This window comes from Drosophila novamexicana, unplaced genomic scaffold, assembly GCF_003285875.2.
Source record: "Drosophila novamexicana strain 15010-1031.04,08,12 unplaced genomic scaffold, DnovRS2.1 tig00000434-arrow-pilon, whole genome shotgun sequence".
Taxonomy (NCBI): domain Eukaryota; kingdom Metazoa; phylum Arthropoda; class Insecta; order Diptera; family Drosophilidae; genus Drosophila; species Drosophila novamexicana.
In genome coordinates, this window is record NW_020824802.1 from 2,712,469 (window position 1) to 2,734,740 (window position 22,272).

At 41.2% G+C, this 22,272-nt stretch overlaps 1 protein-coding gene across 1 annotated transcript; it reads left to right on the forward strand.

The window, feature by feature from the left end:
• Window positions 1–6,760: 6,760 nt before the first annotated feature.
• LOC115760379 lies at window positions 6,761–7,627 on the forward strand. Its single transcript, XM_030701675.1, has 4 exons — window positions 6,761–6,817; window positions 6,924–7,069; window positions 7,134–7,280; window positions 7,349–7,627. Exons 2-4 carry the CDS (start codon window positions 6,926–6,928, stop codon window positions 7,586–7,588), a joined length of 531 nt encoding a protein of 176 aa, XP_030557535.1. The 5' UTR covers window positions 6,761–6,817; window positions 6,924–6,925; the 3' UTR covers window positions 7,589–7,627.
• Window positions 7,628–22,272: the final 14,645 nt, after the last annotated feature.

The following is a 22,272-nucleotide window of genomic DNA, read 5'->3' on the forward strand; positions in this document are numbered from 1 at the left end:
AGATTAGGGTCCCAATTCAAACCTCGTAAGGCAAAAAGCAGAAATTGCTTCTGAACAGATTCAATACGATCCTGGCTATTGTTATACTGCGGAGACCAGATGCAAGAGCAGTATTTAAGGATAGGGCGAACAAGAGAGATGTACAGAAGTTTCGTTATAAAAGGATCGTTAAACTCTTTAGACCATAGTTTAATGAATCCAAGTACACCTTTTGCCTCATTAAAAATGGTATCTATGTGAAGATTGGAACAGAGTTAAATTCAACGAGAAAGAAAGGCTATCTTCGGCACGCCGAAGATCAAATACCCTTGCAGACCCAACCTTTTCATAATGCTTATAGTGCTTTGCCCGTATCTAAGAAGCACAGGGAAAATAGTTAATGCCGAGCTTGGGCAAGATAAATTGATAAACAAAATGTTTTTTCATACAAAAACTTAATTTTCGACCGATCGTTCCTATGGCAGCTATATGATATAGTGGTCCGCTCCAGCTGGTTTTCACATATGTGCTGCGTGCAACAGAAAGAGGGAGTTTTGCAAAGTTTCATTAAGATGGCTTTAAAACTGAGAGACTAGTTCGCATAGAAACAGACAGACGAACATGGCTCTATCGACTCGGCTGTTGATGCTGATCAAGAATATATATACTTTATGGGGTCGCAGGTAATCCTTCTATGAGTTACACATTTCACGACAAAATTATAATACCCTCTGCAAGGGAATAAAAAGAACGCCTAGATCCTTAACTGTTAGTATACGTTGCAAAGGGATATTGTCGATTGTATAACTGACAAGATAAGGTGTAGTACGATTAAATGTCATAAACATACATTTTGAACAATTCAGATGCAAATGATTGGCCGAACACCAAAGTTGCATAGCGTTCAAATTGTCTTGAAGACGAGAATGATGTAGGGGATTAGTGTATGATAGAATAAGTTTCACATCGTCCGCATACATGAGTACATGGGCATGTGATATAACAGAGGGGAGATCATTTATAAAAAGAGTATAGAGTAAAGGTCTACCTTGAGGTACACCAGAAGTAACGTGAACCCGTTTCGAGGTAGTCAGCCTCAGCATTACTGTTTAGGTCCTACATTTTAAATAAGAGCTAATCCAAATCAAAAGAGACGGAGGGAAAGCTATTCGGTCAAGTTTAAGAATTAAAATGTCATGGTGCACAGAGTCAAACGGCTTACTGAAGTCAGTGTAAATAACATCAGTTTGCATTTTCGAAAGGAAAGCATCATTTACCAAGGAAGTAAACTTTAGCAGATTGGTAGTAGTTGACCGATTGAGCAGGGGAAACAACTGATTTGCAGAAATGCTGCAAATTCGAAGTGATTATTTTTTCAAATAATATAGGAATAGCGAACAGTTTTGCAATGCCCCTGTAATTTTGTATATCAGACTCTCCACCTTTCTTGTGGAGAGGAATGAGATAGAAAGACAGAAGATTCAAGGAATAGATTAAATAGCTTTAGCAATGAATAAGGATGGGAAGAATTACCCTCCTTAAGCAGACAATTAGGAATATTGTCACGCCCAGGAGAGTAAGAAGATTATTAAGAGTTTGTAGCTAATAGGAGTGAGGAGTGTGAAATAATGGGAGGAGGTATAGAACTAGAGGAAAGACAGACTGAAGAGTAAGTTGATTGGAAAAAATTAGCAAAGAGGTTAGCAGAATCAGAGTCATTGGTAGCTTTATCCATACCGAGAGAAAGAGAAAATGGCAAACTTGAAGATTTACGCTTCAAGTTGACAAATTTATAAAACTGTCTCGGATTTTGGGCAAATTGCCTTTTACAACGAGTTAGATAATTCTCATAGCATTGAGAATTCAGAAGAAAGAAGTTCGACTTGGCTATGGAATATTTAGTCAAGTATGTACACGAACCAGACTTTTACAACTTTTAAAATATTTCGATTTTAAATTTTTTAGATGTGATAATCTAGGAGTAAACCAGGGTGGTTTGGAAAAAGTAGTCGAAGGAATTGACTTAGGAATACACACATCTAAGAGGGAGTTTAGGGTGCTATAAAAAAAATTAATAGCAGTATTTATATCAACCGAGTCATATAAGAAAGACTAATCGGTTGCATAAATAAGCTGATTCAGCAATGAATGCGAAAGCAACGGCGGGGCTTATTGGCTGATGAGCACGAAATGAAAGGATTACAATTGAGCATTGCAATCTCTACAATAGGATGATAAACATCCTCAGGAAGAGATAAAGGAGGAGACCTAGACACATTAGTAATATATTAGTCGTTAACAAAACAAGGTCAAGTGTTCTAATACAAGAAATATGTTTCATATAAACTTGAAAATCAGAAGAAGGAGGGACATAAGAGCATGTAATATAGATATTCCGTGTAGGAAAGACACCTTAACTGAGACAATCTCAGCGTCAGTAGGCGTACTAAAAGAGAAAAGTTCCGACTGGAGAGTGGCTTTAACGTCAATTAACACCCCACCATCACGAGTCGGCCGATTATTTCTATGCAAAATAAAACTATTCGAAAAAACATCAAAATAAGATATGGTTGAATTTAACCATGTTTCTGAAAATGTTATTATATCGGAGTCGAAGGAAGCGCTGGCCATGAAAAGATTTTTAAGCTTTGAAATAAGACCTCTGACATTCTGATAATGAAGAAAGATTTGGTCAAAAGATGAAGTCAGTTTTTGGGGCAGAAATATTGAAGGGACTGGAAGGGTGGCAGGCTGGTTACGCTTTTTAGGCTTGAACTCGTGAACAATCATGTGTGGAGCCCAAAATTTGGGGTCACAAATGATTGGGAACATATCATGTAAAAGATTTAGTTTGAATGATGATTTTCACGAGGGGTGGAGAAATTAAATTTGGTTATTAACACGCTAGCAGTAAATTTGCTAGCAATATGGGCTGCCAATGAATCAGAAGTGGTGTCCGACGAAAGTCGAGACACAAAAACTTGCCTACGATGGGCAACAACCGTTAAAGTAGGCGCTGATGGGGCTGTAGGTTAGACAGGAGTTGGAGGAGCTAAAGAGGCACCATGATTGTTTTTAACAATCTGGGCAAGATTGCGCGCAGGTCTACCTTTGCGGCCAGGAGCTGACGGGGCAGTTTGGATAAATGGGACCGGATCAGGTACGGGCTCTACTGGGACTACTATCGGGGTTGAAACAGGGGTAATTGGGCAGTCGCTTGGAGAAGGCGATAAAGACAGCATTGGAGGTAAATCCAAGTTGCTAGGAAGGGACAAGACAGGCATAGGTGTCTGAACATACGTAGAGGGCAATTGCAAAAGTTTAGGCTCCAACCGGAGCCGATTGGTTGGAGACTCGAATTTGTATTTGCCAAGCAACTCAAAACTCGAGTCAAAATTACTCGAGAGCTGCTTAGCCGCATTATTCAATTTTAAGAATTAATTTCTCACAGAATTATACATTCTGGAGAAATCAATTTGTTTGTCGATGCATTCTGGGCACGACCAACGCAAGCCGCCGCAGCCCTACTTGGCAGTTGCAGCGATCCTGTCGCAATCACGCCCAGTGAGACCTGCACATTTAGCATGCATCATATTCTCACACAGCCAGAAATTAACAAATTGCGGCAGTGCAGAATCATCAGCCTGCTTGAACGTGCACGGTTTCCTACAGCACGACGTAATTATTACTTGCATATGCAAAGATTAATTTATAAAAGCTTTTCAAATAAAGCACCAAAAAATTCAAAATTTATAAATAAAAAGCAGGATTAAAGCGCAAAAATATATAAAAATCTTGGAGCACAAGTAAAACACGTCAATCACTCTCAACTGAGAAATTTCTCTTTTGAGAGCTTTTCTCCACTGTCCACATTTCTTACACATTTTCAAAAATGTCACATTTGTGAATAATAATAATTTTGTTGTATTGAATTAAATTTTATCACTAACCATACAATGTATAGACATACCAAATGGCCCTTTTTATCGAAAAAATTTGAAGTTTTTGGCATTTGGGAATTGCGAGCCCTATGCACACACACATATACACACACACCCATGTGTGCGAATGAGCTGATCAAGGGTTTGTCGTGAGGCAGAGATATATCAATGGGTGCGTAAATTTGGGCGACTGGCACGGTGTTTGTTTTTGGCATGCCTGCAGTGGGCTTGCATGAAACAGGTGGATCGCACTTGTCGCTCGTTTGCTCTTTGATATGGAAAAAAAATGCAAGTAACCTTTTAATGAATTTATTGACATTATTATTATTTTAGGTTAAGGGGTTTGCGTCTGGATCCATACCATTTTCAGTGCCTGTTCGCACATTTGTACCTTTTGCGTCCGCAAGCCCAGCGCAACTGCTCACTCGAAAGAGTGTGCGTGTGCACAAGCAGCAAGTCGCCAAAATTGAACATTGTCAATTTTTGGTCTTTTCTGAAAATTCTTAGAAGCCGACGATGAATTATCCTTGCATAAATATTTTAAGCAAAATATGTGCCTACCGTAAACAGAAAATAAATATAAACATTTCATTTAGGTCAATTAATTGTGTATAAAATAAAATAAAATTGTGTATTAAAAAATTTAGATCAAATTCTTCTCATCACGCCTGACTGGACGAAGAAATACATGATGGAGCATTTAAATGTGTGTGTGGCTATTGATACGCCAGGCACAAAAGGCACACAATTGAAAAAATAACCTTTGTCTCGCAACAAACGCCGTGATCTACTTGTGCACACATCCACATAACAAAAACATGTATGTTTGTAGATCTCGGGGTTTTGTGGGAAGCTATGCAGGGAGAAAGAGATGCACACAAGTGCGCACAGCAATGAGTGAGAGCGAGGCACATGCATACACCAATATGTTTTTGGGCTGTTAGGATTTAAAACTAGCAAACAGACATATATTAAGGAAAAGCATCAGCCGCAGCGACGTCGTGCGCTGAGCGAGAACGTTCATACTGAACATTGGGCCACTCTCAGAAGTCTTACTCTGTCTGGGCACACTAAAATGCTCGCGACTTATCGTTATCCGATAAAAAAGCTGTTTGGTATATCTCTGCATTGAATGGTAGGTGGTATCATTAACCATACAATGTATAGACATACCAAATGGCACTCGAAACAAGAAAAATCGAAACGAGGCGACCCCAATGGTACCTGCGACCATTTTAGTGTGCCCAGACAGAGTAAGACTGCTGAGAGTGGCAGCCGAACGCCGGCCTCAAAATCCGAACGTTCAGTATGAAGCCGCATCTCGCTCAGCGCACAACGTCGTGGCTGATGATGCATTTTCCTAATATATGTATGTATGCCATTTTTATATCATTACATCCCAAAAACATATGTGTGCATGCATGTGCCTCGCTCATTGCTTTGCGCACATTCGTCCATCTCTTTCTCCCTCCCCGAAAAAATGCATGTTATCTTTTATTGGCATTATTATAATTTTAGGTTAAAGGGTTTTATTACAGGCAATTAACCATTTTCATTGCCTTTTTATACATTTGTGCCTTTTGCGGCTGCAAGCCCACCGCAGGCATGCCAAAAAAAACAAAGACCGTGCCAGTCGCCCAAATTTACGCACCCATTGATAAAAATATCTCTGTCTCACGACAAACCCTTGATCAGCTCATTCGCACACATTTGTGAGTGTGTATATGTGTGTGTGTAGAGATCGAAATTCACAAATGCCAAAAACTTCAAATTTTGTCAAATTTGCATCGGGCAGGCAGGCAGGAAACCAACACGCACACAAGCGCATTAATGCTTCCATCCATATAGAAAAGTGTGTTAGTGTGCGTGGTTGGCCGACCCAAAAAGTGACCATGCCCACATGCCAGAGATCAGGTACCCTTACCCCTACAACAAGCATTGAAAATAGCAATTTTGCACATGAACAGGCCCAACCCTTTAATAATTTCACACAACTGCTTACTTGAAAGAGTGTGCGCCAATTTTTGGTCTTTTCTTAAATTCTTCGTCAAGCCGACGATGAATTACCCTTGCAGAAATACGACTTAGATATTTTTGTATTTTAAGCAAAATAGGTCCCTACAGTAAATATAAAATAAATTTAAATATTTCATTTAGGTCAATTAATTGTGTATTAAATAAAATTTGATCAAATTCTTCTCATCATGCCTGACTGGACGAAGAAATACATAATAGAGCATTTAAATGTGGGTGCCTATTGCTACCACACACACAAAAGTCACACAATTGAAGAAATATCCTCTGGCTCGCGACAAACACCGCGATCTACTTGTGCGCACATCCACACAACACAAACATAGGAATGTTTGTTGATCTTGGGGAGGGAGAAAGAGATGGACGAAAGTGCGCAAAGCAATGAGCGAGGCACATGCATACACACATATGTTTTTGGGCTATAATGATATAAAAATGGCATACTTACATATATTAAGAAAACGCATCATCAGCCGCGACGTTGTGCGCTGAGCGAGATGCGGCTTCATGCCGAACGTTCGGCTTTTGAGGCCGGCGTTCGGCTGCCACTCTCAGCAGTCTTACTCTGTCTGGGCACACTAAAATGGTCGCAGGTACCATTGGGGTCGCCTCGTTTCGATTTTTCTTGTTTCGAGTGCCATTTGGTATGTCTATACATTGTATGGTTAGTGGTGATATTACCAAATGCAATACAAATTATTAAATATCGTAAAGGATTATATTATATCGATATTAAAAGCACTACAACAAATTATCTATCGAAAAGCAACCTTGCGATTGTGAGCAAAACAAATGCGTGTGAGAGCACTAGAGAATGCAGTACTTTGACATTTAGGGAGTTCTTTACGTATTAAGTAGTAACAGTTAGTATATATGATAAATTCTAATGTGTATATGAATCTGCATAATTTCTTTACTTGACCATATATCTTGATTCCCACAACAACAACTATATTGATACAATTAAAGTTATGGGAAGTATTGAAAAGGCGTGTATTTCTGGATTTCTTTGCCGCCTTTGCTCAGAAATGCATAGAACAGTTATACACATCTATGGAGACCATGGCCAGCGTTTATGTCTTGTCGAAAAAATCAATGGCTATTTGCCTATTACTGTAAGCACATCAACATAAATATATATATTAAAGGTTCAAAACTCATTCACATATTTTTTTTTAGATATCTCCCACAGATCCATTACCCAAAACTATATGCAAGACTTGTTTATATCGGGTGGAACAACATTATACTCTTTTAATGAGACTTACGCGTATGAGAGAAGAACGCAAGCTTAAATTACTGGGCTACAAAGCACAAAGGGAGGCGGTAAGAAAAAACGTTACACTTTGATTCACTTATATCATTCTTTCTGAACGTTTTCATTTCTCTTAAAGGATAATTTTTCAATATCCAGTGTCGAATGTTCTGAGGATGAAGAGCCAGCATCTACAGGGAATAATAACTTGCGTGGCTCAGCTAGAAAACCCAACTCCGATAAGTCAACAACTTCAATTAGAAATATCAGAAGCATTAATAATTTAGATATCGCAGGGACAAGCAGTACTCAGTCAAATATGACTAGTACCCCTATTGCTACAGAACATGACCCACAAGAACTTTATCCAACGATTTAGACGATTACCTTTAATATATCTTTGTTTAACCTAATCAAATACCATTTTCACATATACGTATTGATAAATAACAATATATATATATATATATATATATATATATAATAATAATATATATATAAGATAAGATATATATATATATATATATATATATATATATATATATATAATATATATAAATAATATCAGCATTGTATAAACTTAGTCCTATTTTTATTGGACACGACATATTTTTTCACTAATTTTATATTTGATGAAGGAATTTTCGAAAAAAAAAATAGCTATTATTGACTAGGAAGACGAGCTGATTCGAAATAGACATATGAAACAGCATAGTTTTTATTTGAAAATGTAGTAGACAAATGTTGCTGCCAAAATCAAACACGAAATAGTCTTGATGCGGTTTTTTATTCTGATGTTCGATAGCGACTATGTGCTCATTTTATGCTTACAGACCAAAAGAGAAATTGGCAAACTTTGCACATGTGTGAGCGAGACAAGAAGTAATCAGATTTGATAGAACACGGATATTCTAAAGCGCAATAAGATCTACATTGAAAAGTATCCCCTAGTCCGGGACTACTCCCGACTAGACCTCTCACTTATTTTTATACCCTGAACCCATAGAAAATGGGTAAAAAGGGTATATAGTATTTGTGCAAAATGTAAATGTATGTAACAGGCAGAGGGAAGCATCTCCGAACCCATAAAGTATATATATTCTTAATCAGCATCAATAGCCGAGTCGATCTAGCCATGTGCGTATGTCTGTCTGTCCGTCTGTCCCTATGTATGAACGCAAGGATATCAGTACCTATAAGAGCTGGAGACTTTGAATTTAATCGAATTTTAAATCGATAAGAATCGATATTAAAATCCTATTTATTGTAAATAATAAGAGCTAGAGTCACCAAACATCATATGTTGCTTCTAGAATATTATAGATATTTCAAGTATTTTTCATTTCATACCTATCGCCACCTCCCCGCTACCATCCCAGAGCTATAAATCAAGTTAATAATCCAACTTTTATTGCCAACCAATTTAAGCCACAATTTAAATGCAATTGATTTTTTCAGAATACACAAATATTCTATGGTACAACAAGATATACTGTAGAAAATTTCATAAAGATCGGTAAAAAAAAAAAAAGTTATATGCAACTGCGCAATTGAATGGGGCAGCAGCTTGAAGAATTTCGGTATACTTGTACACACACACATTCATGCGCGTCTGCTTCGCATTCTTACAGCATGGTAATTGCGACTTTTTTCTGTAATGCTGTTTTAGTTCCTTTTTTATCATAAGTACTTAATTGTTGGTGTGGCTGCTGAGTATAGGCATAGCAAGTAGTGCGGTCTGTCGCACAACATGTGTCTGTTCGAGCCCTACCGGGGAAAGTATTTTTTTTTTTTTTTTTTTTTTTTTTTGGGTGTGGCTGTTGAGTAGATTCGACAGCAAGTAATGCGGTCAGTTGCGAGTTCGAACCCTGCCAAGGGAACTTTTTTTTTATTATTTATTTCCTTTTTTCCCTAGTCGGGAGCTCCCGAGTACCGTACTTGGTTCAAAATATGCTCTACTTGTTGGATCACCGAATTCCAATGGATTCAATTTCTTGGCTCTGTAAGTATAGCGAACATTGGATATAGATTCCTTGATATACACTCAACCTGTTCGTTTGCCTGTGGAGAGCCTGTTGCTATTTTTATGTGTTTGATGTTAAAATCCTTATATGTGAAACAACTGTCCCTATCTGAAACCAAGCATTTAATCTTCATGTTGCTTTAATGACGTCTTTTTTGTTTGTTTGTTGTTTCGGTAGTATACAACCTGACAAACTAGGTAAAACCGTCCACTACCACAAATATGTTGTTCTTTGCTCTTTCCGTAGCTACCGGTCCTTAATGATCTATATGTATTGACTCAAAACGGTTATCTTCTTTGGGTATACTATGTAAAAAGTATCAGCTTTGCATCTTTTTTGTCCAAATGCGACACATTTTTCAATATGATTACTGTATACCTCTTAAGCATTCCCTAGCCAATAGTTCTTTAAAATCGGTTCCATCATCTCCTATATTCTCATTATAATACTTATGCAACACCTGTTTTTCCTTATGCTCTGGAATGCACAACAGTAACCTACCAACGTTCGTTTTCTATAATCAATCCCGCTTCGCATTTCAAACATATTGTGTTCATTTTTGTCGAAACGTTTTTTATTTTTTGTAATTAAGGTGCAAAACTATTTGTAACTTCTAATAAAATATTCGAGTATCTACTAAGAGCATCTACATGCTGCAATATGTTTCCAGCTCTGTGGGATGATTCGTAATCAAAGTCTTATAATTCTAAATCCCACCTGGCAATTCTAGGATTCAGTTCGACTTTGTTTAACGTAAATCTTAAAGAGTTACAATCTGTAAAAATTCTAAAACGTTTTCCTTGTAAGTAAGTTCCAGTTCTGTGGTTCTTTGACTCAACCTCAGATGTTCGTTTAGAAAAATTAATTATTGGATACCACTCGCCTCCCTCTTTTTATACACTTGCTTTGCTTCACGCAGTACATATGTCGGAACCAGCTAGATCGGACCACTATATCATATATATCATAGTAAAGATCGGTCGAAATGAGGGTTCTTAAATGAAAAACTTTTTGTTTATCAAGATGTCTTAAGCAAACTCGGCATTTTTAATTTTACTCTGCTTCTCATATATATGCAAAATCCTGTTAATATCTAAGCGCTATATAATAAAGCTGCCTGACGAACGATCGGTCGAAAATGAAGTTAAATTGAAAACTTTTTTGATTTTCAACATATCTTGACCAAACTCGCTATTTATAAGATTCACTATGTTCCCTAAATATGTGCAAAATCTTATTTACATCTGACAACTATATCATATAGCTGTCATAAAATCGATCGGTCGAAAATTAAGTTGTTGTATGGAAAACTTTTTTGTTTTTCAAGATATCTTAACCATACTCTGCATTAACAACTTTCTCTGTGCTTTAGAGCATTATGAAAAGGTAGAGGGTATTAAATCTTCTCTTCTTTCTTTTATTTCTCGTATTTGCATTAGCACGGTGCTAAAGCCAAGAGCACTAGCATCGCAATGTAATTCAATCTAAATTTTATGATAACAAAATTAAAAAATCTTTGATAAATTGCTTAAAATTCACATTTGTCTAAACGTAACTCGAGTTATTTTTGAACTAACCTTTCGAAAACTTTTAACTGTTCCTCAATATCTCTGCTTGCATCCATAATGTTGTCCCTGTACACAATAGCTTTGTTTTCCCTGATACCGTTTTTAGATGAGCTTGTCTAAAATATCATCAATCAATGGCAACGTATAGTTGTCTTTTATTAATACCTTGTTCACTTTCCGGAAAGCAAAGCACAATCGCAAGTCACCTGTTTTCTTTTTTATCATACACAGGCATACTCGGAATGCTAGGACGTATGATTCCGCTCTCTGGGTATTGGTCTAATATTTGTTGTAACTTGTCTTCTTCCGTGTACGAGAATTGCCTCGGCGAGCAACTAAAATGCTTATAGCTCTCTAACGATATTCTCATCTCACTTATAATAGGCTTCTTTCCGTTTTTATTTTTCTAAAATTTTTACGAACTGACGTTCAATTTCATAGCTTTTATTTGTACTACAGTTGTAATGCGGAAGTTGAACATCTTTGAAATAATCTATGTTGAAATATATATCATTACTTCATTTAAAATATGCTCATTCGTAGCTTTATTTTCTAATGTCGTCGGTCGCATTTTTTTATAAATTATTTATATTATCCGTTTCGTCTAGCATTGGTTGCCTAATAACTTTCTGATCACTTAACAGCAGAGGTGACAAACAACAGTCAATCCCAAAAACGTTGGAGATTTGGTTTCGCTCTTCATGTTTCGTGTCTCTGGTTGAGCAATGCACACTGTTCTGGCTAACAGTAACAACTTGACAGTTCCTCACTAACGGGTTGATTGCTTAGCAGTTGTCTATTAGCAGTTAGCATCTGATTTTGCGACTCTCCTGTAATACAATATTCGTTTCCTCAATTTCCTTTACCTCAATCATCTAGAGTTATGCTCGGACCACATGCACTCATAAAATCTCTGCCCAATAATACATTATGTCTCAAAGAGTCCTTGGCAACAACAATTAAATCAAACAACAATTTTACAAATGAAATAGTGCTGCCGAAGTCTATTATGAAGTTTGTAATAATTGATAGTTTAATAAAATATATTTTAAAAACCTTACGCAGCTGATGTTGCTATCACTTGAGCTCTTAATTTTTGAGCATTGACCCACAAAACGGCCCATTTCACCGCATGCGAAACAATCGTAACTGTTGCGGGACGAATTAAGTTATCGATTGTTTAGTATTAAGTATATTCTGAAAGTATGTATTTTTGCCCTCTGAATGTATAGGCACATTGTATTTGGCTTGTTGCCGCCATTACTTAAATGTTAAGCTCATTATTGTCGTGAGTTCGAAGGCCGTAGGAGGAAAGACTGCGGTAAGATTCCAAGGTAATATATAACTTAGTTCTAACCTATGTAATCCGATAAGAATAAAATACTTGCATTTGCACTAGCACGTTTTGCACTACCCTGTCTCTATTAACATTGGAGTAACATTGCAATGTTCAAAGTGCAATTCCACCTTCGTTTGGCACGCGACATGATCTTTTATTCGCAGTTCTTATTATAAGAAACTGCAAGGGCGACTCGCACTGGAGACAAGACGTGGTGTAACTTTGGAGCTACAGTGCGTGTACATAGACATAGCGCATGTAGGGCCTCCATACCAGTTATAGTGTTACCATAGTAGAAGCCAAGTTCCCGCCGTAAGCGCGCCACAAAGCCTTAGCACCGTGAATGTGGACACAAGTGTACAGCCTACCGGCACTGTGGCCGCGGGAGTAAGTGCACGAGCCAGCATATTGAAAGGAGGGCCAAACCCTAGCACGCAACTCTCAAGTTCGCAAATCATGTATTTGATGAAGAGAGTCGCTGCGCTAGGTCAAGATTTGCAGAGGTCAAAAAGTGATCAAGCACGTTGAGTAATGCTGGAGTGCGTGGTACAGCTAACCTGCCGCCATTTTTGATTGGAGCTTTGAGTGGAAGTTTGAGTGAAACGCCAAATTTGGGTGGAGTCCCAAATTCAACTGTAAATTTAAGTGGAACTGCCATTTTGAGCAGATCGCCATCTTTAAGTGAGGCATTGCCTACGTCATTGAGTGAAAATTTGGAACCACAGTTGCAAACAGTAGAGCTGGCTACAGTAAGGCATAACTGTTTTACAACATCGATTCGCTTGACGACAGACTGTTCTGCAGGCATTGCGCAGACAACGCTTGGCTACATGCCGTCACAAGAGAACCAACAAGCGATAATTTTAGAGCCAACGCAGGCAACTGGGAACTTCGCATAGGCGACTCCCAGGAACGATGTATGCATGCTACGTAAATTACCAGATCTACCCGAGTTTGGAGGTCAACCTGAGGATTGGCCTATATTCTTCTGCACGTTTACGGAACGTAATTCTGGAGAATAGCCAGCGATTGTTGTGATGTTGTTCATACATCCCAGGAATGTGAACAACGTTTCTGATATTGCCGCCCAGAACAACTAATACGCAGCCAGCTAATTAGTTTTCGAGAGGTGCAGGCAATTCAAGAGCACAGCATAGCTAAAATCGTGCCATTTGCAACACGAGTAAATAACCATGCCACCTTGCTACAATCGGCTTACGGGGAACAGCATTTAGCGAATCCTACCACCAAGCAAGAGGGTGGAATGGCGCAGACATGCAGCTACGATAAGGCCTTTCCCGACTGTCGTACATTTTAGCGCGTGGTTAACGGACTACGCCAATGTGGTATGTACGATTGTGGACGTCGATAGTAAGGAGCGAAAGCGTAAAGTGCTGCATACTATTGACCAGAATAATGAAGGGCGACACCGAGGTCGTACCAAACAGTGTCCGATCTGTAATGGACAACACACAGTCAGGGACTGCAGCGAGATTAATTTAGCTTCTCCGCTAAAATGATCCGCTTTTACATGATCATGGTGCTATGGGTAACAATGCACCGCAGCCAGCAGGTGATGGAGTGATGAATACTGGACGGATGACGCAGTCAGCGGATTCGCACACAAGGGCACCGCAGCCAGTGGATGCTTAATTGACGTAACAAATGAACTTAAGTTGGTCGATTTGGATGGAGAACGCCTACTATTCCACATATTACCAGTGACATTGCACGGGGCCAATAAGCGGATCGATACGTACGCGCTTCTCGATGAGGGCTCGTCTGTAACGATGATCGACAACGAGCTACTGCGCGACCTAGATGTAAAAGGGGAACGCAAGCAGCTAAATATAGAGTGGTTTGGTGGAAGAGCAACCAGAGAGCCGACCACAGCGGTAAGCATGGAAATTAGTGGAGCGAACAAACGCAAACGTCATGTGTTGCGAAATGAGTACGCCGTGTCCAACCTGAGTTTACCAAACCAAAGTCTGCATCGACGTGACGTCCATATGTTGGGAAACGGTGCACGACTGCCTATGAAGGCGTATAGCGGGGCGGTACCAAAACTTCTGATTTGACTTGGCCATGCGAATCTTGGACTGCTTATGCAAACAAGAATATTTGCACCACAGGGATCATATGCCGTTGCCACCGAACTTGGATAGATGGTTTTAAGGCCGGTAAGTTATGCCTCCTAGCAGTGTCGCAGGAGGATGCAATCCAAAAGATGGTAAATGACTATATTGATATCGAGAACTTCGGTGTGAAGCTGACGCCATCAGTCGCAGCCAGCGACGATGCACGAGCACAGAAGATACTCGAAGACACCACGGTGGAAATTCGGGAACGTTACCAGACAGGTTTATTATGGAACCGTGATAATGTTGAGTTGCCAAGAAGCTAAGATATGGCATACAAAAGATTGGTCAACATTGAGAGAAAGATGAAGCGTAACGATCAGTTTAAGCGAGCCTATATGAAAATTATGGACGATTATGTTCATAAAGGATATGCTCGACGATTGAAGCATCATGAGGTCGCATTAGCCAACAGCGACAAATTTTGGTATCTGCCACACTTTGAAGTTGAAAATCCAAATAAGCCCGGTTAGAAAAGACTGGTGTTCGACGCGGCAGCAAAGATCGGTAACATTTCAGTGAGTTGGGCATTATCCAAGGGGACACAGCACTACAAGTCGCTGCTTGTTCGTTTATTTTCGGGAAGGTGCCTTTGGCATTTGTGGAGACATCCGAGAGATTTTCCATTAAGTGTTAATTCGGCCGCAGGAAAGATGCGCCCAGCGATTCCTGTGAGATGAGGGCAATGAAATTTGGAGCAGCATGCTCTAAACTCCTTGAATGCCCTGCAGTATCAGATCCTAGCGTGGTTAAAGCTATTCTTGGATGTCACTATGTGGACGCCATCGCCATATCAACAAGAATAAGAGAAATACATGCAAATGCTAGATTTGAATTGTGCCACTTTACTTCCAGTTCGCCACCGGTAGCTGACGCCCTGGTCGACCATGGGGCTGCTAGGAGCATCGGATGTGCCGAAGCTGAAGAAAAGATTTCGGATGATTTCAAATTCAACATAAAGTACTACAAAGTACCCCGATGTGTGCTACATTTGGAGCGAGTTCCTACGAAGAGGGAATTCTTGAGTTTGATCATGTCAACATTTTATCCTTTAATTTCTTAGCATTCTCATGATAACTGGAAAGTTATAATGCCTGAGATCTGGCGACGAAATGTGCAATGGGATGAACCCTTACCATATGAGATCGCCCGCGCCTTTAGTAAAGGGCTTCAGGTTATGAACAAGGTGGAAGGATTTCGGAGCTCGCGCCATTACTTTGGCCCAATACCTGTGCGGGCAATACAGCTGCATGTTTTTGTTGACGCTAGACAGTCAGCATTCGCAGCTGTAACTTACTTGAGGGTCGCGCCAATGAAAGCGATGTCAATTCCACGACTGGAATTGCAAGCAGCCGTGTTAGAAACGAGGCTGATGGACACTGTTAAAAAGGAGCACAGTATGGCGATCAGCGATTCTATACTATGGACTGACTCCAAAACTGTGCTGCGTTGGATAGGCAGCACCCACCGTCGATATAAGCAGTTCGTCGGAAATCGAATGGGAGAAACTTTGGAGTCAACAAAGGTTTCCTAATGGAGATGGGTACCTACTGCTGAAAATGCAGCAGATGACGCAACGAGGCCGCATTGCCACGTAGACAGCAAATAACTTTTTCATTTAATATCAGAGATTCTCTAGCTGCAGTCCGCTGGTGAGGACGAAGGCTTAGGCTTTAAGGTTCAAGCTCTGGAGCCGTGGACAGAGGACTGAGCTTGATAGCTGCGTCGAGTGTTGCGTACAGTAATATCTGTATATAGTGTGTGCAAGCTACATAGAGCGCAGCCAGCGCCCCCTTTAATGGGTCCTTGGCCAGAGGAGAGACTGGAGGCCAATGGATAGTCATTTAGGTTTACGAGTCTGGACTACTTTGGACCACTTCTTGTGACGATCGGACGTCGAAAGGAAATGAGACAACAAGGGCCACACAATTGGAGTTGGCACATGACCTGTCAACTGATTCCTGCATAATCGTGATCAGGAACTTTCTTTGCCGTCGCGGGCCTGTACTGAGGTTATGCAGTGACAACGGAAAGAACTTTGTTGGGGCCAACAGAGAAGCCAAAAGGCTCATAGATGTATTCGAGCCGGAGAAGCCGAGAACGTTGTGAATTCGTGCTCCCGACTAGACTTACTAGTTACTATTCGGATACCGCTTTTTACTCTTTCTGTCTATATATTTGCTTGTCTGTAACATTAGTTGGTCATATGTGTCTTCCATCTTTTTTAAATTTATTGTGAGACAATGGTGCTCATAATTATCTGGTATGCCTATCATGTCTATTTTAAAACGTAAGTATCCATTATTTTATTTATTAGGGTTGATATCTATAAACTGGTTATTACTTCCTGGTAATGTAATTGACACCATTACTGCCGGAAAAATGAAAGTTATAGGTCCTGTTTTGGAATTTCATCCTCCTGTAGATATTTTTCTTATACTTTCGTCGTCATTGTCAGTATTTATAATAAGTATTTTTTTTTATTAATTGTCTAATAGCCTCTGTCCATTGGCTTAAAAAAATGTCAAATTTTCATATGTGACATATTGGTGTCCCACCGGCTGTCGGTAACATGTGAGTGGGAAAAGTACCGCTTCTTCTAATAAACAGCTGATCGAGTTCCTAGAATTTACATAAGCGCCGCAAAGTTTTTCTTTCAAAATTCAAATAATGCGACCTTGAAATAAAGGCTCCATTTTACATGCTCGTTCCGACATTTCGCCATGTTTATTTTAAATTTCTTATTTAAAGTTACCTCTTGCGCTCGTTGATATATCAGCTGTTAATGGTTACGATACTTTCACAATTTTCACAACATCGATAGAAATCTCGATTATTCATCGCATAAAAACTCGAAATGTTCGAGACGAATTTACACATTTTTCAAAAATGTGACACTTTTCAAAAATGTGACATTTTTTAAAAATGTGTGAAATGTGTTTTCCTATGGGGAAACGTACAGGCCGCATGTTACACATTTTGCAAAAATGTGACTGTTTGGTCGAGTAACAGCAGAGATAACACCGACGGCTGCGGACATCATCCAACAGCAGAAAATAACAATCATAATTACAGCCTAAGAGCAAATAGTTTTTTGCGCGCTCTTTGTAAGCTGCTGCCCACTCTCCTTCTGAATTGCTTTGCTTTGCATTGCTGCCCTTCGCTCTAACCGGCGAGCGTCTTATGGGAGTTTCGTTTCGATTCGCTTTACATATTGTCATAGTTAGTCAGTCTTTCGTTTGATCGCAACCTAGGCACAACTAATTCGAGTTGGCTGCTTATAAATTCTAATAAGTGCCCTGCGCGGCAAATAAATCCATTTGAAAACTAATCTAAGTGTTTGAATTTCGCTGCACAAGCAGTTAGAATTAATTGGTTGCAAAAAAGCTTGCAACTACACATTTTGGTGACCCCGACGTGAATTTTCTTTCTTTCATTTTTTCTATTTTTTCTTGAACTTCGTTCTTGTCGTGTCAACGGACAGTTATCAGTTCGGGCAAAGCGGTGTGGTGAGCCGTTTGCTTGCGCATCTGCATACAGTTGGTTGTTATACATAAACGCCGTAGCAAATCCCCGTTAATCGTTGCGCGCTATAACCCGCTATACGCTATCTCGCTCGAACGAACACTTGCGCGATCAGACTTGTATTGTAGTTCGGCTGTGTGAACCTTGTTGTGCGCTACATTCATAATGTTTGATGAAGGTGCAAGTGCAAATGGAAATGATGAGGCGACATCAGCTAGTCAAGCGGTTGGACCCAGGCTGCTGTTTTTAAAATAAAGATCAAGAATTTAAGTGATCGACTCAATAGATTGTCCTCGGAACTTGATCCCGCTCGACTTCGCGATGTTGATGACTACGAGCTGCAAGATTACATAAGCATGGCATCTGACTTGCAGGCGAAATTTGAGACAGTCTGTGATGGTTTGTTGGAGGTGGATCATGCCAGCGTTGAGGAGGATCTTCAGACAAGTTTTGAGTCAACTATTAGGCAGCTACGGCTGTCCCTTCAACGCGAGCGCGGAAATCGAAGCAAGGTTCAGCAGATTCCGCATTGTTCCACCTTCAATTCAGCCGCAGCCGATGACTCGCGTTCTACCTTTGTTGTTCCAAACCACTCTCGATTGCCTCAACTTAAATTGCCGGAGTTTAGTGGAGGCTACACAGAATGGGCCGATTTCTCGAACCTGTTCACCACGGTCATTGACAAGGATCCGTATTTGACCAACATTGAAAAACTCCAGCATCTACGGTCATGCCTTAAAGGAACAGCGCTGGATACAATTCGCTCATTGGAAATTTCAAACGCTAATTATGCTGCCGCTTTAGAACTGCTTGATAAGCGTTTTAATAACAAGCGTCTTATTTTTCAGGCACACATCGCTGAAATTTTGGGTTTGAGAAAGGTGGACAAGGGCGCGACTGCACAGCTGCGCGAATTTTCAGATAAGCTCAACTCTCATCTACGTGCTTTAAAATCGATGGGCAGTGTGGAACAGATCGCCGGTTGCGTCATAGTACATACGTTGCTGCAAAAACTAGATAGCGTTACGCAGGCTAGCTGGGAGGATGATGCGCCGTTGGACGTCATACCATCATGCGAGGGGTTTACAACCTTCATAGAGAGGCGTTGCCAAAGGCTGGAAAATGCGGATCACGCTACGGCAATGTACACGCCTAGCTCCCAGGTGGGCCAGAACAACAGTAGTAGAAGAACGTTTGTAGTGACTAGGAATGGAACGAGTGCTTGTGTGTTTTGTGAAGTCGCAGGCCACTCTATTTATAAATGTTTGCAATTCGCAAATTTATCGCCCTTGCTGCGCCTTCACGAAGCCAAGCGGCTTGCGCTGTGCCTAAACTGCCTGCAAAGGGGACATCAGCTGAGAGTCTGCGGCTCCAGCGCTTGCAGAGTTTGTGGAAGCAAACATCATAGCTTGTTGCATCTTGGCAACACAAGCAGTCACATCGCTGCTTCTAGCCCAAACAATGCTCAAGATACCGAAACTTATTCGTCATCCCAAAACACCTTGGCGGCACTTTTATCTTCGCCTCTCACTACCGCCCAGCATCTCAAGCACGATGTGGTCCTGCTTGCCACTGCCGTCATCAACGTGAAAAATCGCGCTGGCTCCTTGGTGCCCTGCCGTGCGTTGCTCGACTCTGGGTCGCAGTTGCACATCATCACCTCTCGTCTTGCTCATCAGCTCCAGCTGCGCAAATTCAAGTCAACAGCAATCGTCTCTGGCATTGGTGATGCAGCATTTGCGTCCGATGGGTTTTCGGTCAACATCAATGTCAAATCTCGAGTGTCGGAGTACTCCACATGCATCCCGGCCTTGATTGCACCATCCATCACCGATAATCAGCCTGGCTTCACTCTTGACCCTGCATCATGGAACATTCCATCAAATATACAACTAGCTGATCCTGAATTCTTTAAATCTCAGCAAATCGACTGATTGGAGCCAGTCTGTTCTTCGATCTGCTATGCGTCGGCCAGATTAAACTAGCTGCTGGACTGCCGATATTGCAAAAGACTCGCCTTGGTTGGGTGGCTACGGGAGGTGCCTCACATGCTGGAAAATCATCATTCATGGCCATGAGATCAATGGTGAATCCAGATCTGCTGGTTGACTCGCATCTGTAGCCTAATACACAGATTGATGAATTAATACGTCGTTTTTGGGAATTGGAATGCTGCACCGACCCTGAGTCCTTACCAAACAAGGAGGAACTCGACTGTGAGGCACACTTTCAGGCCAATTTTAAACGTCTGTCGACTAGCGACTATTCAGTTCGTTTACCGCTACGTCTAGGCATGTATCCGCTGGGTGACTCCTATCAACAGGCGGTTCGTCGATTCCTGAACTTAGAAAGAAAACTAGACCGTAATCCACTATTGAAACCCCAGTATGCAGCATTTATCAAGGAGCATCTTGACTTGGGTCACATGTCACTTGTTACCTCAGCTGCACTGGGCCAATGCAAGTACTACCTGCCACATCACTGCGTGCTGAAGGAGGATAGCACTACAACCAAGCTAAGGGTCGTGTTTGATGGCTCAGCAGTTACTACCTCTGGACACTCGCTGAATGATGCACTGATGGCAGGTCCTACCATCCAACCGAAGCTGCTTTCGATACTGATGCGGTTTTGTACATTTGCAGTCGCCCTGACAGGCGATATATGCAAAATGTATCGATGCGTACGAGTCGAACCCGCAGACAGTTATTTTCAATGTATCTTGTGGCGTGAGTCTCAGCATCAGAAGATACAGATTTACAAATTAGACACCGTCACCTACGGCACAAAACCAGCATCGTTTCTCTCAGTGTGAGCTATGCACCAACTGGCCATGGATGAGCAGAAAACTTTCCCTATTGGCTCTGACATTGTTAAAAGAGATTTCTACGTGGATGATCTCATTTCTGGTGGTAGCTGTGTTCAAGAAGCAATTGAGATATTGAAACAAACATCTGGACTACTCGCCAAGGGGAACTTTAGGCTGCGCAAATGGTGTTCTAGCGACACAGCTGTACTCCAAAACATACCGGAAGAGGATAGAGAAACGCTGCTTACGTTTGACGATGGCAGTGACATCACGAAAACGTTAGGCCTCGTTTGGGATCCCGCTTCAGACTGTTTCCTTTTCTCCTTCTCTTCACTGAGGTTGCCCTCCAGACTGACAAAACGGTCAATACTCTCCGCAATTGCTCGCTTTTACGACCCCCTTGATCTTGTTGGTCCCGTAATAACAAAATCGAAAATTTTTATGCAGGATCTCTGGAGAGAAAAGCTGGACTGGGATGAGAGCCTGCCCGTACACTTAAGCACAGCCTGGGTCAACTTCTGCGCTGATTTTGAGTATACTCAGCAATTCCAGTATCCCCGTCGAGCACTCTCATCAGACAGTACAGTGGAGATTCACGGATTTTGTGATGCCAGCCTAAGCGCTTATGGAGCATGCGTCTATACAGTCTCAAAGTGCAATGGCAACACCAGCGTGCGTCTCTTATGCTCCAAATCGCGTGTCGCGCCTGTGAAAACCATCACGGTACCAAAGCTGGAACTCTGCGGAGCTGCATTACTGGCTCAACTTCTCAGCGAAATATGCCAAATGAAAGTGTTCGACTGTCGGTATTACTGTTGGTCAGACTCTGCCGTGACTTTGGCTTGGATTCGCAATGATGCTTCGAAATTCAATGTTTTCGTTGCCAACCGAGTCGCAGCCATCCAAGAGCTCACCACTGGAATGGAATGGCATCATATTCCCACCGAATTAAACCCGGCGGATATAATTTCACGAGGAGCGCTGCCTAGTGAGCTCTTCCGCTCTCCATTATGGGCCCATGGTCCGAGTTTTCTCAGTAAGGGAAAGGAAGAGTGGCCTGCCTCCTGTGTACCTGTCGAATCCTTACCAGAACTTCGACACAAGGTACTCCTCGGAACTGCAGCGCAACCGGATCTCTCGATTGGTTGCAAGTTCATCAATTCGTTTTCCAAGCTGCAGCGGGTCTTTGCTTATGTTTACAAATTTGTAAATCGAATCCGAGGAGCTGAACTAACCGTTGACCACTTGCATCATGGCACACATTGGTTGCTGCGGTCAGTGCAAATGGCTACTCTCAGCGATGACTACAAGGCATTGCAGGAAGGAAGGCATGTCAAACCGTCTAGCTCAATGGCCTCACTTGCACCATTCCTTGACGACTTCGGCCTACTCCGCATCGGTGGACGGCTGAAAAACTCGTCGTTGGACTTCTCAGCGCGACATCCGATTATATTGCCCCGTCAGCATCCTGTGACGCGAGCAATCATAGTTTACTTTCATAAACGAAACTTACACGCTGGACCTCGCGCTTTATTGTCTTCGATTCGGCTCCAGTACTGGCCCATTGGCGGTCGAAAAACAGTCTCCAGTATTGTTGCCAAATGCATAATCTGTTTTCGTGCCAAGCCACGATTGGCCGAGCATATAATGGCAGACCTACCAG

Excerpts from the sequence above, each read along its gene's own strand:
- LOC115760379 (XM_030701675.1), top strand. The coding sequence starts at position 6,926 with ATGGGAAGTATTGAAAAGGCGTGTATTTCTGGATTTCTTTGCCGCCTT. Across the intron at positions 7,070-7,133 it reads ATGGCTATTTGCCTATTACT|ATATCTCCCACAGATCCATT; the intron begins GTAAGCACATCA and ends ATTTTTTTTTAG. Across the intron at positions 7,281-7,348 it reads ACAAAGCACAAAGGGAGGCG|GATAATTTTTCAATATCCAG; the intron begins GTAAGAAAAAAC and ends TTTCTCTTAAAG.